The following is a 16,941-nucleotide window of genomic DNA, read 5'->3' as shown; positions in this document are numbered from 1 at the left end:
GTTGTCTTGACCTTGACGGCGTGGTGCCCTATCACGAGGAGGTTGATCAACATTGATGATTCGGCGTTCTTGGTTCACTTCTTGTTCGGCATTATGGTGGTGCCTTTAAGCATTGGCCACTTGAGATGGGGGGGGTTGCCCTTGATGATGACATGCCTCTTGCTCTTGGCGACGACGTTCTTGCTCACATGCATGAAGGAGATCTTAATCATGACGAAGACGTTGTTGTTCCTCTTGGAATTGAGCATGGAGATTCTCTTGTTGAAGGCGTTCTTCTTCAAGGCGTTGACGTTCTTGGACAAGTCGAAGTCGTGCTTGCTCCGCTTCTTGAGCTTGTTGGTGAAGCACTTGAGCATCCACATTATGGTGGTGTGGGTCTTGATTGGAATCATGATGCGACGGTGTAGGAGCTCTTGACCTTGAGCTATGAGAGCGCGAAGACCTTGAGTGTTGGCTTCGATTGTTGGCGATGTTGGCAATAGCTTGCTCAAGGCATGCCAACCTTTCTTCTTGTCTTCTCATGCTTTCCATGTTTTGTTGACCTTGAATAGCAAGTGTGGCCGTCATCTCATGACCTTGAGCATCAAGATTGTCATGGAGGTCTTGCACTTGGACATTGAGGTCCCTTCTTTGTACTTGAGCTCGTTCTTCATAGCGTAAGACGGTCTCATCCATCCTTGCCGTGAGGTCATGTATGCTATTGTTGACGGCTTGAGTAGCGATCCAATGTTGATGCCGCGTCATGGGTAGTTGGTTCCCTTCTCCACTAGACATGGTTACAAACTAAAACAAGAACTATGTTGTGGGGGTTAGGAAAACTACCAAGAGTGTCAAAACTTGCAAACGAAAATCGAAAAGGTGTTTCAAGTCGAGGAACAACCGATATGTATGCACACACACAAAACAACACTCTATATGGTGTTAGGTATGGGTGTGGAAAGCCAAATGGAAGAACCAAACGAAAAGTCTATTGTCAAAAGTGGGTAAGATCCAAAAGTCACAAGTCAAAGGCGGTGATCACAAAAGGCATACACAAGGTGGAACACACGCGTGGGACAAAATGGGGTTAGCGCGACGGAAAATGAGCACGAACAAAATTGGTCCTAACGAAGACTACTAGCTCGGTGTCACGCTAACGCAAGAGAGACCGTGGCTTGGTTGCAAAATTGAGAAGCAACAAGATTTGCGCAAGACGCCTCTCTTCTCTTTTCTCTCTTTTGCTTATAAGCTTTGGACTCTTTTGTGTACATGTGTCACTCACACTCTTTTTCTTTTTCTCTTTTTTTTGTATGCTTAGAAGCTTTCTTTTTCTCACTATGGAAGGCTACTACTATCTATGTAAGTATGTCACACTTCTTTTGCCTATCTTTTCACAACGAGCTTGCTTCGTAGCTTTGCTCAACACACGCACACCCTCACGGTCGGGACGCTTGCGCAATGCTTCGCAACACTAGAAAGCCACTCTCGATAGGAAAGGTACGCAAAGGAAGCTAGGGCTACAAGTTAGGGGGCAAGTTATACCACTTGATGACGGTGGCCGACGATCTTGAACTTGCTATGGTGGAAGGTGTCAAATGAACCGCTTGGATCCTCGGGGTGCCGTCGTCGTTGTTGATGTTGCGGAAGCTTTGTGGTAGCTGAAATGGCACACAAACCGAAGTCCAAACACAAGGGGTTAGTGCCAAAACGAAAAACGAAGGAAGCTGTCAAAATTTCGGCTGGCCGAAACTTCCGGTCCTGAGGGGCGGAACTTCCGGTCCCGGGCGGAACTTCCGGTTCGGCCGGGCGGAACTTCCGGTCGCAATCAGATCTGCGGGCTGTTCTTCGATTTGGGCGGAAATCCGGGCCGAAATCCTTCGAATTCGAGGAAAATTTGGCACTAGAAGCTGTGGGAAGGTGGGGGAATTGCAGATCAACACCAAAGACAAGTTTCTATTGGACCAAAACCACCAAAAACTCAACAAATCGCGAGATCCAACCAAGGCCAATTTGGGGCTATTTTTTGGGAAAAAAATTTGGAAAATTTTTTGGGCGAAATTGGTGGAATTGGTGGGTGTGGGGGTCAAATCCGTGGCAACCAAGGAGCTCTTGATACCATATGATAAGGGCTAAGCCCAAGGATGTGCCCGATCTTCACGGATTTGAAGGGATTCGTGGGGGGTGGGGTGGATGAACGCGATGAACACGTGGGGGAATCGTGGGGATACAACACACACACGCACACAATTCGAGTTTTCCCTCGTTGGCTCGAAACACCAACTCGATAGAGATTGCGAGAAAAGACCTTCCGGTAGAAGTCCCGCAAAGAGATCGACAAATCGAAGCTCGGGAGATCTAGAAGGGTGAAAAGACCGGAAGGTTTGATAGAAGTGCAAGCAAAAGACCAAATAGATAGAAGTGCAAGCAAAAGATCAAACAAACGGTAGAAGTCACCAAAGAGATCTTCACGAGTCGATAAGGAGCCCGGGTGGGTACAAGATCCAAGATCTAGGTAGGGTTCCCACAAGGGTGAGCTATGCTCAGGTTTTAATTTCACATCAAGTTTAATCTCACATCTGAGCCAACTAGGCTATTTATAGTAGGGGGCGAAGGGGTAAGTTACACGCTGAAAAGTACTGATGTGCTGAAGTTCGATGGGGCGGAAGTTCCGGCCGACTTGGGCGGAAGTTCCGGTCAGGGGCGGAAGTTCCGGTCCTGGGGGCCGGAAGTTCCGGCCAAGTTCCAGCCTAGTTCCGAAAATGGCCAATTTCCTGGCAGTAACATCCAGGGGCGTTTTGGCGTAATTTCGGAACTTGGGCGGAACTTGGGCGGAAGTTCCGGGTGGGCGGAAGTTCCGGTCCCTCGGGACGGAAGTTCCGGCTGGCTCCATTTCTCTGGGCGCTGGACGGCATCTGGGGGCATCTGGGAGGCATCTGGCCGGAAGTTCCGGTCCTGGAGGGCGGAAGTTCCGGCCTGGGCGCTGTAGCTCCATCTTCATCATTTCCAGCTCTCTCTCCATTGGCTTGGTCTCCATGGCTTGTGTCTTGGTCGATGTACCTGATTGAACATAGGGTATTTGCATGAAGTAGCAAGCCATCCAAGGGGGTGTCAAAGGCATAGGTAGAGAGGAGCGAATTCACCTCTTGGCGTAGTGCTTGGGCTCGAGCTCGAGTCATTGCACCACGAGGAGGGCTTGTCGGTCTTGAGGAGGTGGTGTCCATAGGCCACCCCGTATCATGGGGTCTTCTAGACCCCTCGCTCTGTTCAAAAAAAAATGTCGGACTCACCTTCTTCGTCTTTAGGAAGTGAAACCTAGAAATGCGTGATGTCACATTTCCAACAAATTACAAACAAGATGCCACTCCATGTTTAAAAGAATTCTCTATCTCAACAAAGAAAGTGAAAGAAACCCCTAAAAACATGCCTACTTAACATTCCACCCGTAATAAAAAAGGGTGTGTCTATGTCTCAGTTGACTGAGATTTTCTTAAGTCTCAGTCACCTCAGAAAAGTGCAACTGCAGTTCAAAGAAAAGTGCAACTCAGTCCAGTTGCACATTTGTGGTAGAAAAGTGCAATTGCACTTTTTTTAACAGAAAAGTGCAACTCAATCACTTTTTGTAAATGACTTAGACTTAAGAAAATCTCAAGTGGCTGAGACATAGCAAAACCGATAAAAAACACCTTGTATCGTGTTCCCCACCAGGCGACAATAGGCAGCTCGCTACCGCTCGAAGCCCTCCAGCCAACTCACGGCACTGTTGTCGCCGGCTCCGGCCGCGGTGGCCGGCCTCGCTTCCTAAGGCCACGGGGCTGATTTTTTCTCTCCGTTTGGTGCCTCTCGAGGCCTGTAGGCAGGGATGGGGGTGGAAACCGAAGCTCGCAGCGAGCAGACATTGTGGCAGCTGCCCTGGACCTTGGTCGTGGCCGCAAATTTTCAACTTATATCGCCCGTCCAGGTGCTACCTCACCCTAATCAAATAGGTTTTGCGAAACTCTCGCTTGATTCCCGCCTCGAGTAGCTCGATTCCCACCATCGCCAACCAGTTTGTTGCCCTCGCTGACCAGTTCCTCAATGTGGCCAACAAGACTTCGGATACAGGAGCTCGACTACCTTGAGAAGCTCGTCTAGGAGCTCGAGTTCACGTTTAATAGGGTAGGTTGTTGAGGTTCAAGAGGGGTCGTACCATAGGTATGTTGTGGGAGAAGAGACTCCCAGATCAAAGAATAGAGACTAATACAATTTAACTGATAGAAAAACTACTTGTAACTAGTTTTTGCGTTTCTGCATTGCTCCCGGCTTGCTTTCTTAAGGATCTATAGATGATCTATGCCAACTCTTCTCCAATTTCTCCTGGCAAGTAGTTGGCCTAGCTGCCCATACAGATGGAGGTGCTGCTACTGTGGGTATGCTTTCTTCAACCACATAATTAGCTAGGCGTCTTAGGACATCTCCAACACAGGGAGACTTAAATTGCCGTGCCCGCGCATCCCTTTGTGATCGTTTGGGCTGGGCGGATAGCGAGCCGCATCCGTCGGCCGTTTGGATAGCACGTTTCGCCTAATGCAGCAACCCAAAAAAATGGGCCATGTAATTCATTTTTTTGGGCGGCCCTGCGCCATGGCAGGTCTCAACAGAACAGCAATGGCGGGCGGAAGAACGCACAGAAAAGTTTCCACGAGCACCGAGGTTCCCGTGCGCGCGAAAGGGCACTAGGGCGCGCACTCGCGCCCAATTTTCTCGCCAAGGCCGTTGGCCATAAAAGCCGCAACGCGTGGCCTCGTAGATCTCAGAGCAGCCTCTGCCGCCCCACTCTCCCTCTACCTTCTCCGGCGCCCTCTCCTCCTCCATCACCATGCCGCGCAGCCTGCAGACCATGTGGGCGAAGCTCTCCCTCGCCGCTCGCGCTAGGTTCCCGCGGACGCTGGAGGAGGAGCGGCTGTACGCGCGATGGGTCGCCGATGGCGATCCGCGTTGCGGCTGAGGGGGCGGAGAAGGGGGCAGAGGACGCGGAGAAGATGGAGGCGAACGGGGGTGGCTGGTACGAGGCCGCGGAGGAGGCGCCAGCGCCCGACCCTAGGAGGAACACGGCGCGGCTCGCGTTCCACCATGCCGCCGAGGAGGCGGCGGACGTCGTCCACCACCGCGAGATGACGAAGCTCAACACCGCCATCAAGAAGCGTCTCGATGAGATGACGCGCGAGAGCACGGAGCACGAGGCCTCTGCACGGGCCGGTCGCCGTCGTTTAGGCGACCTTATCGGGCGGAAAAATGAGCTCATCGCCCAGGTGGCTACCCGCCGCCTCCTCGAAATGCCCTCGCCCGAGCGACGTGCCCACGAGGCGGGTGAGGAGGAGCTCCGCCACGAGGCGGAGATAGGCCGGCAGCAGCGTCAGCGTCGCCAGAAGGGGAACAAGGAGGCCCGGGATGCCGGCCTTGCCCGCCTCGAGGCACTGCAAGCTATGGAACGTGCCGCCGCGCGCAAGCGCGAGATGAGCAGCAAGCGCACCATCACGCTGGAGGAGACCGAGCGCGCCCTCGCCCTCGATGTGAGGACGGACAGGAGAAGGGCGGCCGCGGAGGAACGCCAGAGGAAGGCCGCCAGGGGCCATGGCCCATCTAGCTGCTAGAAGCTGGAGTCGAATCCTCGCGCATATGGAGGCTGCCGGCGTCGAGTGAAATCCACGGCCGCGCCGGCAAAGCCGTGGCCCATCCAACTGCTAGAAGCTGGAGTCGAATCCTCGTGCATAGGGAGACTGCCGGCGTCGAGTAAAATCCACGGCCGCGCCAGCGAGTCCTGGGTAGCTAGCCTAAGTAGTAGTAGTATTAAGAAAACCAACCAAGAGACGCGAACCTGGGTAGCTAGCCTAAGTAGTAGTAGTATTAAGAAAACCAACCAAGAGACGCGAACCGGGGAAAGAGAGGACAAGAGGTCGGCGTCCATAGCCAAGCAAACCTAGCTCAGCTTTGGGCCCGGCCATCCGTCTGGTTCCGGATGGGTAGGCCTGTTGGAGATGGCCTTACTTCATCTCCGACGTAATTGTTTATTCTTTCTTTTCAGTTTCAGGACTGTATCTATGGAGACAAGCTCCCTCTGACAATGCCACCGGCCTAGACGGAATTGCCACAACACTTGAAATTTCAAAAAGTTGACTTCACAATTCAGATAAGTTCTATTGCAATTCTAGAGCCGAGCATGATGACATGGTGATTAGGACATGTTCTAGAACGGACTACCATTCGATGCTTGCTATACCCCGAGCCAAGGCTAAGCAGGCGATCATTAGATGGGTAGCACGCACATGGTACTGATACTTAATACTCCTAGAGGTTCAGGTTTCTTCAGCATGACCATACAACACCCATGCATGTTCGGTCAGGTTCAGGTCCTAATCATGCACCGGACATGGTTTTCTTGGACATCTAAATGTCGTTGCAACCAAGGCAAATCTCAGGTATTGCTCTGAGCTGCAAATGTTCAGCGACCTTCAGGAGCTGGAGGCCTGGAAGGTGTCTGGCTTGTGTTTCTCCATCAGGCTTGTGAGAGCTGCATCAAACTCCTTCTCGAGCTCCAACTCCTTTGCCATGTACTCTTTCTTCAACTGCACCTTCTTCTCCTCGTGGGCTTTTATCAGTTGATCTGTTTCAGATTCGAACTCCTGCACGTCCTTAACCTGGCAGTCTATGAAACGCTGTACCTGTTCCTTCCTGCACAGCATAACACGGGTTTAATTAGACAGTGTTTTCACTATAACGAGGTTAGGTAGGAGAAGACAAGACATGGTCCAAAAAAGAATGAATTGACAAGTAAACTGTCATTCTGGAGATCTTCCATACCCAAAACAGACATTGCAACATTAGTTCCATAGAGAAAATCATCCAAAGTACTCACCTTAGCCTGCGATTTTCGGAAGTCCCAGAATCAACATCACACTGTCTAGCCTTCGCACGCTCCTCCTGCAGCAACCTCTCAAACTCACTCACCTTATCTTCTGTGGCCTGGTGAATGTTTTCTATCTGGTCGTGGAAGAATGTCTCTTGGGATTTCATCTGGAGAGTATAGAAACACAAGGTGAACAAAGGAGATGAACTCAAAACAAGAAAAATGGAAAAGGTTCTATGTTCAGAGAAAATCGAAACTTCAGAAAAATTCTATTGCATGTTGAGCATGCAAATCTTGTTAGATCATTGGCATGCATTGTGTTTGGAAATAAAATATCCATTTCATTGTTCATATGTCTGTTCACAGACACTAGTGTAACCTTTAAGCAATCATTACCTCTTCCTCGTACTCAGAGTGCTTCTCTTTAGCTTTACGCCTTACAAAGATATTTTCTTCCATCGTCTCACGAAGTTTCTGAGTAACAGCTTCAAGGGTTTCTTCTACAACTTTCGAGCGCTTCTCTGTCTTGACCACCTTGTTCTTCAGATAGTTGAGCTGTTGGTTGTCCTCGCTCATTTGTTTCATCTGAGCGACTACCATCTCATTATGAGATCTCATCTCATATTTCAGGCGGCTTTTCCCTGAATATTATAATAAAGCATTTTCGTCAAAACTTAGTACAGTAGGCAATGTATCTGCTAAGAAAATCATGAAGTACTTAAGGTCCTGTGCAATTGAGCATTTTCCTACCTTGGCACAAAATTCATACATTTTTTTAACCAAACAACCAGCCACCATAACTATCGGCCTTATTGAATTTATCAGGATATAAGACAACAAAGCACAAAGAGGAGACCCACAAAGAACATCCATTTTGGAACAAACTAGCAAATAATACGCTCATTATTACAAGTGCTATCATTAGTAAGTGCACACATACATGCTCACTAGTCACTGATATACAAAAAAAAAAACAAGGACCGCCTATAATGTTGCAATGCATAGAAGAGTTTTGCAATCTCCGAGCTTTGTGAAAAATGTTAGAAATAAAATATGGTTTGCCGCAAGGATGCAGAATCTATGCCTATGTTGAAAGTCAGAAATAAACAATTGAAGGATGCCATGGTAAATGAAAAAACTGAAACGCAAGGCATAGGCAGTCATCTGAGTGATAAACAAAGAGGGGCAGAGATCTATCTCTCGTTTTCTCCATATTGTCCAAGAACTCAATGTATGGACCCAGTGGCACTCAGTCAAGTATAAACAGAAGCATTGGCTTCTTATTTTACTCCCTCCCTCCATAAGAACTAAAAATATGTCTCAACTTTGTCAAAATTTGCATGTACCTACACACTAAAACATGTATAGATACATGCATATTTTGACAAAGTTGAGATATCCTTTTATGGACTAAGGTAGTACTATAATGAAGAAAAAAATCATGCTCTCAGAACAATCACAAGACGTAGAACCATAATTATATGCCAATAATAATAAGCAATAGCACATGGGGGTATGAACTAAAACCACGTCACTGACAAGTAGGACCAGTATCACCTATTCTGTGTCAAATAGGCAAAAGTCCAAATCACCAAAATGTTCCTACACAAATAAGCGGTCGCAAAGAAAGGAAATTATAATCAAAAGAACATCAGAAAACTGAACAGGCTGTGGTGCTGTAATCCAAATACACTTCGTTCTCATGAGGTCTGTATATCAACATATCAATGCAGGGGAAGAACCAAGATATGAAGCTTCACAAGTATATCATGTTGCATTCGTACAAATCATCATTTTTGGCAAAGAATTTAGGCAAGAAAAGTTCATTACACCAGGTATTACCATATGAACAGAGGCCAAAGCATTAAATGTATGACCAGAAGTTAAACAAATATACCTTGGCAGTGTCTATTAAACGTCTCCATGTCTTCCTTTCTGGCTAAGAAACCATATAACTGCCTCTTCCCACCAGGTAAGAAAGGAACCCTGCGATTTTGCCAGGTGTCCCTGTCTGTTCTTTGGTCAACAAAGTGCTTATGCAGACGTTCAGCCTCCATATAGCCCACGGCAGAGCTTTCAAATATTAGCACACTCATGCCACGGTGCCCGCCTGGACCGTAAGCATGGCGTGCTTTGTTTGCAGCATAATCACTGAAATATTCAAGAAGCTCTTGGTTGCCCATGCCTAACCACTAGATAGCATCAATGAATAGCGAGTCAGAATGCAATAAAACATCATTGTAGATATCATGAACAGCTGTCCTACATATACATTTTTATACAAATGCAACGTAGTACACATTTACAAACTTTCAACTGATTGACCAATGTATTTAGTAACTATACCAAAGTAGTAATTATTTACAAACTTTCAACTGATTCACGAACTATACCTAGTCAACACCGTAGTAAAATATTCTATTTATTTATATTACATTATCGCACGAGTGCCAGCAAATAATAATAAAGAATAGTTATATCAGGTTGTCCTCCGAATACCAAGTATTTTAAACCTTCCCAGACAGGTATGAATCAAATGCCAGAAAGATAGATCAGAAAAGCACAAGAATATAAAAGTCACGTTCTTTACTTTTGCTAATATTACATGAGTTTATACATTAGAAAAGAAGCAGCACACAGGAATGAAGTTGTGATTATAATTCAGGGTAAACAGAAATCGAGGTGTACCAAGTACACCTCACATTAAGCATCATCTAGAAGGGAGGAAACATTACGACCTACCACCATAGCAATATGTAAAGCAACATCAACTGCCAGTGTACAACGTATTTGAAGATACATGTGCTAAATAGAACGCATACCATGTGTTGCTCTTGGCAGAGCTAAAGATAGAAAAGAAAATCACCTTATCATCGTCATCTTTTTCCAGTAAGGTGTTCATTACAATCACCATTGGTGGCCATACTATCTCACGGTCAGTGCTTTCTCGCAATCCTTTCCATTTCCCAAATTGTTCGCCAGATGGTACCACTGAAGATCCCCTGCGAAGCATGTCCTCTTCCAGCAATGCAGCCAATTCCCTGTGGAGCTTAACCCTCTTAGAACCCTTTGTTCTAGCATGTGTCACCAAAGATGGCAGCCCTTTGAACCAGTCAATTGCCCCAGGTCCATTTTTGCACGCCGGACAATGCCACTGCCTAGTATGCTCATGTACCTGGTCCAAAGTTAAGGAATCGATGACTTCAAAAAAACCTTTGAACCACTTGTTCATTTTTCGAGTCTCAAAACTCTTCTCACTGGCATCAGAATCATAGTCATCACTCATATCATCATCATCATCATCGCCGTCATCATCTGATGAATCCTCAACTTCAGGATCATCCTTCTCAGGGTCAAAACCAGATGAAGCAACATCATCCTTGCTGCTTTCAGAACCAGATGGGCGGGCCCTGGATGCCCACTGCCAACCATTAGTCAGAGGTGGAGTCACAACTGGGTTTGGTGCTTGCAAAGGTCTACGATCAGAAGGTTGAGCCCAATTATTTCCTGAAGGACGCGAAGATCCATTGCCATTCCAAGGTTGTCGTGCTGTAGTAGGTGGAGCATTTGAGGATGAATTCCATGGTGCCCATTGTCCCCTCCCAGCTGCTTGCCCTGGTTTCTTCTTCTTCCCAATAGTCTCCCAACCTCCCCCTGGATACAGGACAGGATTGTGTATGATTAGATAGAGCAATATAAACATATTTACAGGTACCATGACAAAAAAAAATTAAAAAAAAATCTGCAGAACAGAATAAGGGTAATGAACTGTTAATCAGAGACTTAAGATGGGAAGAAGGTACTGGAATTAAGTTGTGGACTTGCAGACATAAAATGTTGGAAACATTCATTAGAGTAGTAATTCTATAGCTTATAAAAAAATTTAGCAGTAGCAAATGTGTCCACCAAAAGCTAATACATGGATACAAATGTTGAGTTACACATGTACAGTAGCAGTGTAGCACATTACTAAGGTTGTATTTGGCTGGAAGCCAAAGTTAAGTTTGGCGAGTTTACAAAATTAAGCTAGTGTCCAGTCTCCAACCATGGGTTAGGCCGGTGAAGCTTTTTCTTGGCTGGATCCCACGATCAAAGAGAGCGATTCCCTTAGACACAATTATCACAACTTGGCAAGTTAGACAAATTGTTTGATCAGTTTTGGTATGCATAGGTTATGAAGCAAATATACACCAAGCGGTAACTGGTAAGACATGATCATGATACAGGATTCAAGTGCACATGTTGGCACATGCAACAGGGCAGTGGCCGACGCAGGGAGCCATGTTATTGACAACTGCAGGCATTGCCATCAACGGTCCCCCATCGGCTACCTTAAAAAAATTGTCCAGTCTTAGCCTCGCTGCTGGTGATGCAACAACATGTGTTGGAACCCATATAACTCTGTGCATAACACCCTGGTGCTATGCCACCTTACCTCACTTCATGTTGAGATTGGCTATATACTACAAGGTTAGTTGCTGAGTTGTTGCTAAGCACGATGTGCTCTTGTACGTGTATGTACACAAGTGAGTGCATTGAGAAGCACCGCAGTGCATTATAGCATATCTTTCCCATCTGCACTAAGCAGACCGGTTGTTTGCCCAGAACAGGTAAAAAACAAGAACTAACTTATGGGTTAGTGATTTAGAACATGTACGGGCTCCACAAATCTTGTATGTAAAACTCAAGAAGAGCCAAGTATCTATACGACATGCATTTGAAAGGCATTTGAGCAATAGAAACGAAATGGTCCCAAGGGGGTTACTATAACATCAGTTGCCGCATCCTTAATACACCAGAGTTGTCAACAACCAGTCAAAATATTGAACCACAGCGTTAGGCCCTCTTCAAATGGAAGACAATGTTGGGAACAAAAAAAAAGTAGAATGACGTTCAACCAAAAGAGATGGAAAACAGGTCCGTCCCTTAAAGCAGATGTGATAATTTCCGGTCCTCCCAATACTGCAATGTCAACATTAAACCAAACAATTCCAGGGCATTTGAATTAAAATTAGACGAAAGACCAACAAACAACTAAAAGTAGATAAAATTAGACGAAAGAAGAACAACTAAAAGTAACGGATGGCCTTATGGTGAACCATGTCAGTGCGCTCCAGGCAAGTTGAGAAGATATGAAAGGCAGATAAAAACATGCAGTGCATTATTATTAACACACACAAAAAAAAAATGGGGTCAGTTTTCAGCAGAAACACAGAATGTGTGGATGAACCCTGTAACTAACATAGATCACCACAGACCGAATTATAATATAAAAAAACACCTCTAAACCCCAGTAAATATCCGTCCCCTATAATTGTAATTTTTGCATACTCGGAAAGATCCGGTTCGTGTGAAGCCGACGGAGCTAATTGAACCCCACCAAAACCTAAAAACCGTTTGTAAGGAAAGGAACACTCCAGGCAGATGGAAGGAACTGACGAAGCAACCTAGATCCCCAAACCACGCGTCGCGGCATTAACCCCCTCCTCCTCGACCTGGCCGAGCGAGATACAGATCACCGGACGGAACAATCGATTCGCCCCACCCGCCGAATCGCCCCGCGCCGAGCAGATCCCGTGGCAGGACCACGGACCGAAACCCGACGATACGGGTAAACCCTCGACCGACCGACCCCTCCGGGGAGCAGCCATTGCAGAAATGCGCCCGTCTACGAACCGCGGTAAGGTATGGGGGAGGGGACGGGGGAGCTCACCGGAGCTGTCGCCGTTGCCGGGGGGGCCGCCGCCGCGGCGATCGCCAGACATCGCGGGCGAGGGTTTCTTCAGGCGTCCTCTCCGCTGTGTGGGGTTTAGGGAAGTCCGGGGGGGAGGTGACGCTAATCTCTGGGAGAGGGGCCGTCCTGGCTATATAAGGGGCTAGCCGGGTGAGCGGGCGGGTGGTACCGTCACCCGAATGGTGAGCGCACCGCGCCCGCACGGAATGCTCGTTTTCCACACCCAACGGACGTACCCTGTGGCTTACAGGTGGGGACAGAAAGGTGGGGCCCGAGGTTCAGTTGGCGCTGTGTAGATCGGCTACTCCGAGTCCCTACCTTCTGGAGAACGAGTCAACAGGATCCTTTGGCGTGTTGAGCATGCTGTTTTGGTCGCAACCCGCCGGTGTAGGTGAGGAACTGAAACTGAAAGTGAGCTTCTGAACTTGTGGTTGATCAATTAATTACTCCATTCATTCGCTAGTGTTTGAGCATGTTCTCTCTGTCGCCCTGTACTGGAGTTTGACAAAAATTTAACAAGACAAGATTGATGTCGCATGTGAGCTTGCACAAAACATGTGAGACGTCCTCTTCAACGCACTGTGGGGGCGCTTTGCTGTACCGAGCTCTGGCCAGCAATGGCTCACGTCGGTTGGAAAGGTTAGTTCATCCATTCCTCGTTTATCGCCTCGGATTCACAGGAATCTCAAAATGTAGCGACATACTAAAACAAGTGTCATGTCACCTCAAATACTGCTCCCTCTTATCTCTTATTATGGGACGCAGCAAGATCGCGAGGGTAACATCAAAAGCAAAGTTGTACTGTACTAAATCAGTGTACCGAACGAATGTTGGAGCCGATGGAAATTTTCATATGAGATCTAACGCAAATGAATCCAAACAAAAGTTTCATACGAGACGCAGTCAAACGGAATAAACCTCAATTTCCTCATGAAATTGCTAGTCCAGGCTACTCCTCCTTTTCTTCAAAAAACTAATAAAAAACCGACGATGAAAAACAATATTGAGTAATATAATCATCAGAAAGCCCTTCTGAAAATCCTTTGAATCAGTCAGTTAGTCCCTTGTGATGTGTGCATTAAGTGTTCCACAAAAACTATAGTATGCATGCAGAGGCCTAGAGCAATACAAAAAATGAAATGTACTTGAACCATAGCAGGCACTTACTGCCGTAGCTTAGGATGAATCAGATATAAATAATAATGGTATCATTTGTAGTACAAATGATGGTTGTGAAAACAACTATCTTTATCCGCATTTAAATCATATATTAAGTCAAGCAATTGATGAAATATCTCTCTAGCCTTGCTACTAATGACTTTATTGCAAACATGTGCAAATCCTTGTTTTAAATGGTATGATACATGAAATCACATTTTATGGCGAAATCTGGAGAAAAGGAAAGAATCATGAGTCACCAATACTCACAAGTCAACTGGGATCTAAGAGACGTATCCATAAGTGTTAACGGGCACTGGTACGGGCGAGGCTCATTCGTGTCATGCGCCCGTACCACATGGCACCAACTTCGCCTTATCAAACAGAGCAACCTTCGCGAAGATGCATATATATTTCGAGACTCCAGCCGCCGCACAGAGGAAGATCCGCCGCTCCACCACCACCATAGTTTACCATCTCCATCTCCACACCATCTCATCGTCATGGCAATAGCTTGTAATTAGGATCTCCTCACGATTGGCGACTTTGTAAGAATATTTGGTATGGATCTAATTCTACAATGTTTTATATCCTCAATATTGTTCTTATGAGTGAATAGTTGTTGTCACGCTCCAAAACCGGTACCATGAGGATTCTAGTGATCCCGCCGTAATCCGCACGATATCGATTTCGGGACGCCCTCCGACATGACGTGCACGACAGAGCACACACGTGATGCAAGAGGAATTACTACAAGTAGTTACAATACAACAAGTTCACGATGGAACCCACAAAAGAACATATATTACAACAAGGACTCCAACGAGTCAAGAATACAAATATACAATACAAAGATCCAAGTCACAAATAAAGGAACTAAAGCAACTTACGTGGGCATTACCACTCGGGTACTCGACATTGCCCTACCTCCTCTGGCCCAACAAGGGCCCATCTGAAGCATCGCAGCCTAAGATGGACCAATACGTCGGTTGCACGGTGGAAAGATGGAAGGAGACGGTTTTTTGAAGAACAAGGCATGGACGACGTCGAATAAGGAAAAGATAGATCGAATCTCTTTGTATTGTAGTCGAATCTGTGCAGGACTATCGGGACCTGGCCTCCTATATAAACGTCAGGAGAGGGCCTGTCGGATCTTATCTCATCATCTCATACAACCACGCACACACCAAAACCCTAGAAACCTTGCCTCTCGGCGAGATCATCACCACGCAGTCCTTCGACTGCCCCATTGTAATCGACTTCACCTATAATCAAGATCAGACATGCAGGACGTGAGGGTATTACCTCATCGAGAGCCCCGAAGCTAGGTAAAATTTGCTCCTCGCTTGTTTGGTATCTGATGTCTTGTGCTAAACTATATGATTCCGCTAACCCTAAGCTCATCATGGTGGCCATTGTCGAGGAGCCACCTCTGATGGGTTTGTTGCATGGAAAACAAAAAAAAAAATCTACCGTGAACATGAACAAAAACCAAGATCCAATCTAGGAAGAAGCAAGATCTAATCTACCAAGATCGAAGCAACGAGATAAGTTGAGACTAACCCTCGAAGATTCCAAAGCTTATGAGATTAGATCTCGTTGTTGATGTAGTCGATCGTCCTGTGCTGCAATCCGGCAGCACTTCCGTACTCGGTCATGCGTACGGTGTCGATGAAGTCCGTCCTCTTCCCGTTCCAGCAGGCAGCGGAGGTGTGGTAGATACCCTCGGAATCCCAGCAGCACGACAGCGTGGTGGTGGTGGTGGAGGAGAAAAGCTGCAAGCATCTGTTCAAAAGAAAACTTCGAGTGTCGGAACAAAATATAGCGACAATAAAACTTCGAGTTCTAAAGAAGTGCATGGTTAAAAACAAAACTTCGAGAGCCTATGTTCAGATGCAAGCATCTGTTCATATGCTCGGGGGCTACTCTTATCAAAAGTATTGTCTATACTTCTGATAAGATGATGAGGCAAAAAAAAATACAGAGTGGATCAAAGTAACAAAAGTTGAGCCTACACTCAAGTGCAAACACTCGGCTGTAGCCTCGGGGGCTACTCCCATCGGGAGCGCTGGTCGCGCACCAGATGAAATATGAGGAAGAAGAAAGAAAAGAATGATAAGACAATATAAAATTGTAGACAGAGAGTTTTTCATCGTACATCTTCGAGTTATACATAACTCTTCATGTACTCCCATCAGGAGATCAAGATATTATCATTAGACAACTCGAATAAATTCACAATTCCAAGAGCCGACAAAGGCACTCGACAATATATTCTCAGAGCGCGTCCGCCGCGGTAAAAACTCTGAATGTCGTAACTCGAAAGAGCTTACGAAGATAAATCCCAGGATCTGTCCTCTGTGGCGTGGTATCGTACCCGAATGCGCTCTCCCACTCTATCTGTATCAACAGATGCGGAAGAAAAATCCTAGCAGACGCGTTAGGTACTCGATAAAACATAGCTGAGATTCGGTTCACGATAAGTCCTTAAGCAGCGCGTGTCGAATTACGCCAGTATCCCGAGTTCAAGTCCAGGGACTTGAGCTTGAAGTAGGTTTATGCGGGTTTGCCACAAGAGCAGTTATCCGGTACCTGATCCGTCAGATGAACCAACCCCATTTACCAGTATCCCTGTACAAAATAGATGTTAAACAAAACATTCGACTCTATGATGTATAAATATGTGGCTCAATTCTACGATGGAGATTTTACTTGATTCTACGATTCAAGCAAAATCTCGGGGGTTACTGACATAGACATGCCGAATGGACCTGCCGAATAAAGTACGCGAGGTTATCTGAAGGCCCACGACCCGAAGCTTTAGAGGCCCAGAAGCCCAGAGAGTCTCGAATAAGGAACATAGAGTTGTATTAGGAATCATGTAGCAATACAGGAAAGGCCCGATAAACCTCCTCGCAGTTTGTAACTTGTACGGCACAAAATCCCTCGGCTCTACCTCCTATATAAAGGAGAGCCGAGGGAAGAGAAAAGGATCGATTCATTGTCAACAGAAACCACCATAGCTTTAGTCGAAACACCTTTGTCGGCAGAAACCTTCGAGATCTACCTGCCCTCTACTTCTTACGAAACCCAAGTCTACAATCTGTTGGCATTGACAAGTTAATACCTTGTCACTAGGTAGATGGGAGAGATGTGATTTGTTTCACACAACACATAAATCATTGCA

General features: G+C 46.4%; 1 protein-coding gene across 1 annotated transcript; it reads right to left on the bottom strand.

The window, feature by feature from the left end:
- Positions 1–6,128: 6,128 nt before the first annotated feature.
- LOC127299592 (protein SUPPRESSOR OF GENE SILENCING 3 homolog) lies at positions 6,129–12,680 on the bottom strand. The gene is made up of 6 exons (XM_051329572.2): positions 12,576–12,680; positions 9,729–10,516; positions 8,760–9,054; positions 7,259–7,503; positions 6,872–7,029; positions 6,129–6,687 (listed from the first exon to the last, which is right to left on the bottom strand). The coding sequence occupies exons 1-6, from the start codon at positions 12,625–12,627 to the stop codon at positions 6,468–6,470; spliced, it is 1,758 nt and encodes a 585-aa protein (XP_051185532.1). The 5' UTR covers positions 12,628–12,680; the 3' UTR covers positions 6,129–6,467.
- Between the last annotated feature and the right edge of the window lie 4,261 nt (positions 12,681–16,941).

The sequence above is a fragment of the Lolium perenne genome, chromosome 5 (genome assembly GCF_019359855.2).
Source record: "Lolium perenne isolate Kyuss_39 chromosome 5, Kyuss_2.0, whole genome shotgun sequence".
Lineage (NCBI taxonomy): Eukaryota > Viridiplantae > Streptophyta > Magnoliopsida > Poales > Poaceae > Lolium > Lolium perenne.
Note: the sequence above shows the minus strand (reverse complement) of the source record. Positions and strands in the feature narration are given on the sequence as shown.